Source organism: Salvelinus sp. IW2-2015, unplaced genomic scaffold (assembly GCF_002910315.2).
Source record: "Salvelinus sp. IW2-2015 unplaced genomic scaffold, ASM291031v2 Un_scaffold4454, whole genome shotgun sequence".
Taxonomy (NCBI): Eukaryota; Metazoa; Chordata; class Actinopteri; order Salmoniformes; family Salmonidae; genus Salvelinus; species Salvelinus sp. IW2-2015.
Genome location: NW_019945724.1, coordinates 8,645 through 19,754, shown reverse-complemented (window position 1 = coordinate 19,754; position 11,110 = coordinate 8,645). Strand labels below are relative to the sequence as shown.

General features: G+C 43.4%; 1 protein-coding gene across 1 annotated transcript in view; it reads right to left on the bottom strand.

Moving 5' to 3' along the window:
• Positions 1-10,633, bottom strand: part of depdc7a (DEP domain containing 7, paralog a) — a 27,139-nt gene extending 16,506 nt beyond the window's left edge. The window contains exons 1-2 of the mRNA XM_070441640.1: positions 10,338-10,633; positions 2,811-3,311 (exon numbers count right to left, since the gene is read on the bottom strand). Of these exons, the coding sequence (XP_070297741.1) occupies positions 2,811-3,311; positions 10,338-10,356 (520 nt within the window). The 5' untranslated portion in view covers positions 10,357-10,633. The remainder of the gene's footprint in view (positions 1-2,810; positions 3,312-10,337) is intronic.
• Between the last annotated feature and the right edge of the window lie 477 nt (positions 10,634-11,110).

Below are 11,110 nucleotides of genomic sequence, written 5' to 3'. Positions count from 1 at the left end.
TGGGCTCTATGACTGATTCAAGTATTTTTAGCCAGATCCTAATTGGTATGTCACACTTTATGTTCCTTTTGAAGGCATAGAATTCCCTTCTTGCCTTGTCTCTCAGCTCGTTCACAGCTTTGTGGAAGTTACCTGTGGCGTTGATGTTTAGACCAAGGTATGTATAGTTTTTTGTGTGCTCTAGGGCAAAGGTGTCAAAATGGAATTTGTATTTGCGGTCCTGACTGGACCTTTTTTTTCTTTTAGTTTTACCGTTATTTTGGTCTTACTGAGATTTACTGTCAGGGCCCAGGTCTAGCAGAATCTGTGCAGAAGATCTAGGTGCTGCTGTAGGTGCTCCTTGGTTGGTGACAGAAGCACCAGATCATCAGCAAACAGTAGACACATTTGACTTCAGATTCTTGTAGGGTGAGACCGGGTGCTACAGACTGTTCTAGTGCCCTCGCCAATTCGTTGATATATATGTTGAAGAGGGTGGGGCTTAAGCTGCATCCCTGTCTCACCCCACGGCCCTGTGGGAAGTTATGTGTGTTTTTTGCCAATTTTAACCGCACACTTGTTGTTTGTGTACATGGACTTCATAATGTCGTATGTTTTTCCCCCAACACCACTTTCCATCAATTTGTATAGCAGACCCTCATGCCAAATTGAGTCGAAGGCTTTTTTGAAATCAACAAAGCATGAGGAGACTTTGCCTTTGTTTTGGTTTGTTCGTTTGTCAATTAGGGTGTGCAGGGTGAATACATGGTCTGTCGTACGATAATTTGGTAAAAAGCCAATTTGACATTTGCTCAGTACATTGTTTTCACTGAGGAAACGTACGAGTCTGCTGTTAATGATAATGCAGAGGATTTTCCCAAGGTTGCTGTTGACGCATATCCCACGGTAGTTATTGGGGTCAAATTTGTCTCCACTTTTGTGGATTGGGGTGATCAGTCCTTGGTTCCAAATATTGGGGAAGATGCCAGAGCTAAGGATGATATTAAAGAGTTTTAGTATAGCCAATTGGAATTTGTTGTATGTATATTTGATAATTTCATTGAGGATACCATCAACACCACAGGTCTTTTTGAGTTGGAGGGTTTATTTTGTCCTGTAGTTCATTTAAGGTAATTGGAGAATCCAGTGGGTTCTTGTAGTCTTTAATAGTTGATTATAAGATTTGTATTTGATCATGTATATGTGTTTGCTGTTTGTTCTTTGTTATAGAGCCAACAAGATTGGAGAAGTGGTTTACCCATACATCTCCATTTTGGATAGATAATTCTTTGTGTTGTTGTTTGTTTAGTGTTTTCCAATTTTCCCAGAAGTGGTTAGAGTCTATGGATTCTTCAATTACATTGAGACTGAATTTCTGACGTGCTGTCCTTTTTTCCGTGAGTGTTTTCTCGTATTGTTTTAGTGATTCACCCATAGTGAAGGCGTAGATGCAGGTTTTCCGAGGTCTCTATGTTTTTGGTTGGACAGGTTTTCTCCAATTTCTATTCTTAGATTTTTTGCATCACCATCATTCACTTTGTTGATCATTTCCTTTGTTTTTTCTATTTGAGTTTTAGATTTTAAGGAAAGCTGGGAGTCACAATATACTGTTAAGATTCTTCTGCTGCAAGTTTACCTTCACTATTAAAGTGAACGTTTGTCCCTGGAGCTGTCCAAAAAGGATTTGTTGTGCCTAATTGTTTATGTAGGTTTGCCAAACCACATTCCTTCCGATCTAATAAGCCACTTCTTAATCATTACTACCAATTTCCTTTGGCTTTGATGCCTCATGATTGAGTATTGCTCTGTTCAAGTAGACTGTGATTTTTCTGTGGTCTGATAGGGGTGTCAGTGGGCTGACTGTGAACGCTCTGAGAGACTCTGAGTGACTCTAGGTTGAGGTCAGTGATAAAGGAGTCTACAATACTACTGCCAAGAGATGAGCTATAGGTGTACCTACCATAGAAGTCCCCTCTCTCTACTATCTCTCTCTCTCTACTCTCTCTCTCTCTCCACTCTCTCTTTACTCTCTCTCTCTCTACCTACTCTCTCTCTCTACTTTCTCTTGCTCTCTCTCTCTACCTACTCTCTCTCTCCACTCTTTCATCTCAGTGAAACAGATTGGAGGCAGCAGGTTTTCATGGGTACAGTCCTGAGCTGTCACTCAGGACCACTTCACATGGTTAGGGGGAGACCAGAGAGCCACCATGGCCAATGGCCATATGATATTATCATCACTTCACTTCTCCTGTTGATCTCAGTGCAGATCTCAGTCCTCTACACTCTAGTTTCCTTAAGTCATTCTTTAGAAAAAAATGAAAGTTTCATGTAGAATGGCTACTTAATGTTCTACACTCTTAAAGACAGAKGAAAGACACATAGCATCCACAACACAGACTGAAAGCATTGACATCAACTCTTTATGTCTGGACTTCCCAGAATAATGACCAGCGGTGCCAAATCTGCAGGCTCTGTGGCAAGTTCTCTAAACCCATAATCACTTACAGAGCTCTGAGTGAAACCATACAGTCCCTGTCTCACTGCCTAACAAGGAGCTCTCTGACCGAGTGTCTAACTGTGTGTTTGGGTGGAGAGAAAAAAGACCTGTTCTTTTATACAGAGCCAAAAATCATAGGAATCATGTAAATTAGGTTTACGGGACATTATCACAATCATCAGCAAGGAGAGCCTTGATTGGACAACTGAGAAGCACCAATCAGTGAGAGTAAGCACAAGGTCACAGAGGTCATTGGTGATACATGAYTTGAGTTTTGGGATGAAAGCCCTCATAAAATGAATCCATTGTTAATCCGCTATTTGGGAAGGATTACGAAACATTTCAACTGATGAAGAAAGCTTTAAACTCAGCTGCCCGTACCGTTTGAGAGGTGGGCTGTAGCTGTTCCGGTGTTTGCTCGGCGAGTCGTATCCYCTCTCYATGGTGATGGTGCTCGTCGAGTGCGAGCTGGTCATGGTAGTGGGACTAGACGGAAGCAACCGGTACAGACTACAGCTACTGTCCTCGAAGGTGGCARGCCCCTTCTCCTTATTCCCAAATACYTTGGTGCCCACCGCCTCGAACACCCGCGAGTCCATCAGGGTCTGGCAGAGGCGTACGGCCTTGGAGCGAGGCACCTCAGCATCGCCGCAGAACCGMGACTGGATGACATGGGCCAGCACCACGTCCACAGCCTCTGACCCCAGGAAACAGTCATGGTAGGTCTTGAGCTTATGACGGTGGCGCTTGACCTGGACGCGCTGCTGGAGGTTGGCGATGATGCTGCTCCAGATGAAGGTGGCCCGGAACGGCTTACCGGCCATGCCCTGCTCTCCTGGTGGAGGGAATAGGAGGGGGGATGAGAGAGAATAAAACTCAGTAAATTCAGCACAGATCACAGTGTTCTAAAGTCCACTCTTTATATCTGAGTAGTAGAATTTACAGAGCTCTTCAACAGTTCAACATCTCCTTTACAGAGCTCTTCAACATTTCATAACCATCTCCTTTACAGAGCTTCTTCAACAGTTCAACATCTCCTTTACAGAGCTCTTCAACAGATCAACATCTCCTTTACAGAGCTCTTCAACAGATCAACATCTCCTTTACAGAGCTCTTCAACAGTTCAACATCTCCTTTACAGAGCTCTTCAACAGATCAACATCTCCTTTACAGAGCTCTTCAACATTTCAACACTCCTTTACAGAGCTCTTCAACAGTTCAACATCTCCTTTACAGAGGCTCTTCAACAGATCAACATCTCCTTTACAGAGCTCTTCAACATTTCAACACCTCCTTTACAGAGCTCTTCAACAGTTCAACATCTCCTTTACAGAGCTCTTCAACAGTTCAACAATCTCCTTTACAGAGCTCTTCAACAGATCAACATCTCCTTTACAGAGCTCTTCAACAGTTTAACATCTCCTTTACAGAGCTCTTCAACAGATCAACATCTCTTTACAGAGCTCTTCAACAGTTCAACATCTCCTTTACAGAGCTTTCAACAGTTCAACATCTCCTTTACAGAGCTCTTCAACAGTTCAACATCTCCTTTACAGAGCTCTTCAACAGTTCAACTCATTCTCTTATAGAGCTCTTCAACATCTCCTTTACAGAGCTCTTCAACAGTTCAACATCTCCTTTACAGACCTCTTCAACAGTTCAACATCTCCTTTACAGAGCTCTTCAACATCTCCTTTACGGAGCTCTTACAACAGTTCAACATCTCCTTTACAGAGCTCTTCAACAGTCAACATCTCTTTTACAGAGCTCTTCAACAGTTCAACATCTCCTTTACAGAGCTCTTCAACAGTTCAACATCTCCTTTAAGAGCTCTTCAACAGTTCAAATCCTTTACAGAGCTCTTCAACAGTTCAACATCTCCTTTACAGAGCTCTTCAAATCATCTCCTTTACGAGCTCTTCAACAGTTCAACATCTCCTTTACAGAGCTCTTCAACATCTCCTTTACAGAGCTCTTCAACATCTCCTTTACAGAGCTCTTCCACAGTTCAACATCTCCTTTACAGAGCTCTTCAACGTTAACATCTCCTTTACAGAGCTCTTCCACAGTTCAACATCTCCTTTACAGAGCTCTTCAACATCTCCTTTACAGAGCTCTTCAACAGTTCAACATCTCTTTACAGAGCTCTTCAACAGTTCAACATCTCCTTTACAGAGCTCTTCAACAGATCAACATCTCCTTTACAGAGCTCTTCAACATCTCCTTTACAGAGCCCTTCAACAGTCAACATCTCCTTTACAGAGCTCTTCACAGTTCAACATCTCCTTTACAGAGCTCTTTCAACAGTTCAACATCTCCTTTACAGAGCTCTTCAACAGTTCAACATCTCCTTTACAGAGCTCTTCAACAGTTCAACATCTCCTTTACAGAGCTCTTCAACAGTTCAACATCTCCTTTACAGAGCTCTTCAAACAGTTCAACATCTCCTTTACAGAGCTTTCAACAGTTCAACATCTCCTTACAGAGCTCTTCAACAGTTCAACATCTCCTTGACAGAGCTCTTCAACAGTTCAACATTCCTTTACAGAACTCTTCAACAGTTCACATCTCCTTTACAGAGCTCTTCTACAGTTAACATCTCAGTAAAGAACCTTCTAGGCCAAGAACAATAGACACTCACCAGCCTTGACATTACACAACACACACACACACACACACAGCCGCACGCGCACACACACACACACACAGTGTAATGCTCTAACAAGCCTTGTAATGGCACCATTGGATAATGTCCCTCCCCAACCGATCCCCTATAACATACACAGACACTCTTCTAAACACACACACACACACACACACACACACACGCACGCACGCACGCACGCACGCACACACACAAACAAAACAGATGTACACACCGCACCCAACCCTCTTCATCCAACTCTGATAACAATGATCAGATTGTCAGCCGCATCTCCAGGGCTATCGCAGTCACAATGATGAGATTGTCAGCTTCTTGTCTCCAGGCCGATCTATCCCAGCATGCTCTTTCCTGTCCAGCCACATCAACAGGGTGGGCTGTATCCCACATCACACACACTGAACGTCATCAGATCAGATTTCAGATTTCAAACTCATCAAAAACCTTCTGTAATCTTCACATGCAGATATAATTACAGGCAGACACACACATAGCAACCCACACTTTTACCTCAATACGCTGTTCATCAATGCATGGCTCTACTTCAACTGCTGCACCTTAAATGGCTTATTTATCTGATGTCACCAACCACATAGACCAACAGAAGAGAGGGGAGGGGAGGTCACCAACCACATAGACCAACAGAAGAGAGGGGAGGTCACCAACCACATAGACCAACAGAAGAGAGGGGAGGTCACCCAACCACATAGACCAGAGAGAAGAGAGGGAGGGGAGGTCACCAAACACATAGACCAAGAGAAGAGAGGGGAGGGAGGTCACCAACCACATAGACCAACAGAAGAGAGGGGAGAGGGGTCAGGGGTGAGGGGACTGGTGACGTCCTCGTTTTGTGTGTGTGTGTGTGTGTGTGTGTGTGTGTGTGTGTGTGTGTGTGTGTGTGTGTGTGTGGTGTGTGTGGTGTGTGTGTGTGTGTGTGTGTGTGTGTGTGTGTGTGTGTGTGTGTGTGTGAGAGAGAGAGAGAAGCTTTTATTCCTCCCCCAGCGGGAACCATTTAAGTCTGGTAAGCAAATGTTAGTGCAGTGTTCAGGAAGGAGCTGACAATAGAACACTGGGGACTGAACCTCTTCAATCCCTTCCTCACAGCACCACTACAAGCTCATATGACATCACAACCTGATAAAGACCATTATGAGCCCAAAACACACGACTAGCTCAATGAAGACCGTGCCAGACAGCACCAGACGGAGTCGGAGAAAGTTGCTCCTAAGATGATCTAACATCATGTTTTACATTTTACCCTTAATGGTTAAGGTTATGATTTGAGGATGGTAATCTGATTCTAGATCTGTGTCAAAGGGCACCGTCCACCTGGAGCGTAGGTAGCAGGCAGTGAGCAGACATTCACTTTCCTTTCATTGACGTAACAGAACAGGTCCATGAGGAAGAAGGGGCTGGATGTCTCCTATCTCCATGAACAGGTTAATGTGTCCCATTCATGTCAACACAGCTTCCCTCTTCCGACGGCACTCAGACAACACAATATCCTGTACCACTTGGAAGGTTTTGCATATTACTGATGTAACCAATGAACTATGTTGTGACAGGCACTGTCAGTCACTACAGCTGTTTGACAGACAGCTGATAGCCTGAATAACAGCACAACTCAGGATAAAACAACAATAAAAAGATCTTAGCCTGACATGACCATCACAGCATGGTTGATAACCTGACAGACCATCACAGCATGGTTGATAACCTGACATACCATACAGCATGGTTGATAACCTGACATGACCATCACAGCATGGTTGATAACCTGACATGACCATCACAGCATGGTTATAAACCTGACATGACCATCACAGCATGGTTGATACCTGACATACCATCACAGCATGGTTGATAACCTGACATGACCATCACAGATGTTATAACTGACATGGTTGATAACCTGACTGACCATAAGCATGGTGATAACCTGACATGACCATCACAGCATGGTTGATAACCTGACATGGTTTGATAACCTGACATGACATCACAGCATGGTTGATAACCTGACAGACTCAACATGGTTGATAACTGACATGACCATCACAGCATGGTTGATACTGACATGACATCACAGCATGGTTGATAACCTGACATGACCATCACAGCATGGTTGATAACCTGACATGACCACATCACAGCATGGTTGATAACCTGACATGACCATCACAGCATGGTTGATAACCTGACATGACCATCCACAGCATGGTTGATAACCTGACAATGGTTGATAACCTGACATGACCATCACAGCATGGTTGATAACCTGACATGACCATCACAGCATGGTTGATAAACTGACATGACCATCACATGGTTGATAACCTGACATGACCATCACAGCATGGTTGATAACCTGACTGACCATCACAGCATGGTTGATAACCTGACATGACCATCACAGCATGGTGAATACCTGACATGACCATCACAGCATGGTTGATAACCTGACATGGTTGATAACCTGAAGCATGACCATCACAGCATGGTGATAACCTGACATGACCATCACAGCATGGTTGATAACCTGACATGCATGTTGATAACCTGACATGACCATCACAGCATGGTTGATAAACCTGACATGGTTGATAACCTGACATGACCATCACAGCATGGTTGATAACCTGACATGACCATCACAGCATGGTTGATACATGACAGACCATCACAGCATGGTTGATACATGACATGACCATCCAGCATGGTTGATAACCAGACATGACCATCACAGCATGGTTGAATACATGACATGACCATCACAGCATGGTTGATAACCTGACATGACCATCACAGCATGGTTGATACCTGACATGACCATCACAGCATGGTTGATAACCTGACATGACCTCACAGCATGGTTGATAACCTGACATGACCATCACAGCATGGTTGATAACCTGACATGACCATCACAGCATGGTTGATAACCTGACATGAGACCATCACAGCATGGTTGATAACCTGACATGACCATCACAGCATGGTTGATAACCTGACATGGTTGATAACTGACATGACCATCACAGCATGGTTGATAACCTGACATGACCATCACACTCATGGTTGATAACCTGACATGGTTGATAACCTGACATGACATCACAGCATGGTTGATAACCTGACATGACCATCAAGCATGGTTGATAACCTGACATGACCATCACAGCATGGTTGATAACCTGACATGACCATCACAGCATGGTTGATAACCTGACATGACCATCACAGCATGGTTGATAACCTGACATGACCATCACAGCATGGTTGATAACCTGACATGACCATCACAGCATGGTTGATAACTGCTGACATGACCATCACAGCATGGTTGATAACCTGACATGACCATCACAGCATGGTTGATAACCTGACATGACCATCACAGCATGGTTGATAACCTGACATGACCATCACAGCATGGTTGATAACCTGACATGACCATCACAGCATGGTTGATAACCTGACATGACCATCACAGCATGGTTGATAACCTGACATGGTTGATAACCTGACATGACCATCAATCATGGTTGATAACCTGACATGACCATCACAGCATGGTTGATAACGCTGACATGACGCAATCCACAGCAATGGTTTGATACATGTACACCATGGACCAAAAGTATTGGGCACCGTATGAGAGATATCAACTGAATAGATGTCAAACAGAGGGAGATTAAGCTCAATTGGTAGAACATGGTGCTTGCAACACCAGGGTTGTGGGTTTGATTCCCACAGGGGACCAGTATGAAAACTCACTAGTGTAAATTGTGTCTGCTAAATGACTAAAATGATTACGTGAAAAACAAATAACCTACAGGCTGATATTGATGACAATGTAATAGCAGCCTAATGCAGGCCTGGGAAAAGACATGAGGGTGAAATACAATCACACAGGATTACAAGACATTCATTGGTTTAACACCCAGAAAACCCCATTACTGGATAAATTACTGTAAACTGCATTAGAGTGGAATCCTTCATTTGGGGGTTAAGAAAGCGGKATTAGAGGGCGACCATCTGGAAAAACCGTCTGGGGATCCTGGTACAGTAATCCGGATCTGCTCAATGTCAGCATCACTCGAGTTGAGGAGTTCRCGGGGTCGATGTGCGGATGAAAAYAATCCTGGGARTCGGAATGGTCTGTCACCTCGGTTTGCCCGCCCCGACTGAGATTGGAGCCAGTTTGCATAGCTGTCGCCAAACATTCCACTTCCCCTCCCTCCCTCCCTCCCTCAGTCCCCAGCTCTCCTCTCGCGGGCGCGTTGCATCAGGTGGGAATTCGCTCTATTCGGTCAAGGGCAACAGAGAGCGGTGTGTTTGCACACCATGCAGGTAAATAATCCCAATGGGAACAGTATCACCCAAATGGAACGTGTTGACTGGTAGGGGAGACTATCTGCTATAGCCGTAAATACACCTATTGGAAAGAATTAGGCTCAGGTAGAATACCTTGGAGTTTTACATGATTCTTTTCATGGTTTTACTTTTTTTTATATAGCCTATTAAGAAGGAGATTTCGAAGAATGACAAAAAGCAACAGGCATCAGACAGAAAGTAAACTAGGCTTGGTTCTGTGACGTTCATTCCTTCACGCGCTCAGACTAGTCACACCTGATAGAGCCCGAAGGAAAATACTAACGGACATCTAAAACCCATGCAGTTTGAATTTSAGTCTAAATACCTCTCACTGCAGATTATGTCTATAGTCTACAAGAGCTGAGAAACTGCACTGCCATWAATCATTGGGATCGGAAATACTGTTGTTCCYCCGAAGAAAAAAGACCCTCAAAGTAGCCTAATAATGTATGTAGCTATGGTAATGAATTAATTATTTGAAAATATGAACTGTTAATTGTYACATTAGGAAACAATATATAAAATGTTGAGCAATTACAGGCTATATAGTCTAGTTGACTGGGATGTGACCCATCTATGTTACACCTAAAAACGGAGCCATAGGACATTTCAACTATAAACCATTTGGATCTRTTCASCTCCATGGCCTAAACACTTATGTACTGACACATTCATTGAAACTGTAGCCAAATCAAATCACTTTCTCTAACATTTTCTGATAGGCTTATTGGGAAACGAAACAAAAGCTGTGACATGATTTCGTAATAAAAAAAAAAACATTTCAAAGTTATCATAAAGGATTAAATATATTATTAGGCCTACCTCGTGGTTTGTGCAGCATGAAAAAAAAGTTCCCGGAGCACTAAACGGCTACCTCTCTTTTCCACGGTATCATTTGGCTCCTGCTACTAACGTCTGTCCTCTCGCTATCTCCAAAGTTCCTTCTCGCACCACAGTGACGCAACTGCAAAGTCGAMCCGAAACCGCCTCGCTCGCTATAAGTTATTCAGGACGATTACAACGTGAAATAACGCCTCCACCTCCAACCTCATTTACATGATAAGTATTTCGCTTTTTAGACATTTAGAATATGAAAAGACCGAGAAGATTTTTTAAAGTGTTACATTTCCCCCTTMATCTCTCTGTCTCCCCCTCTTGGTCTCTCTCACACTTTCGCGCGCACACACACCATTCATTTTATAGGTTTCAAATTCTTTAACAGAGACCAAAGGTTTATACACTTCAGCTGTTTACATGTTCTGAATTGACATCTTACATTTAGCCTGTCACATGTAAATTACAGGGACATGTTTGATCAGCAGTTAACCAGGCAATAAACTATTGTTAGGCTACCTCCTAAAGAATTCCCACCAGCATGACTCAGATCTGAAAACATCGGWGATGAACACMGTGGTTGTATGAAATTAAAGTGGAGAAATCACAGCTATAGCTAGCTTCAGTCACATTCAWCCAGTGAACCACATTCACTCCTCATGGATAYTCTTTGGTTATGACACCATAAAGGCAAACCATTCAAATGGCAAAAGACAGAGGCAAAATCTGTGCAGAGGTTGTCTACAGTCTCCAGGCTCTGT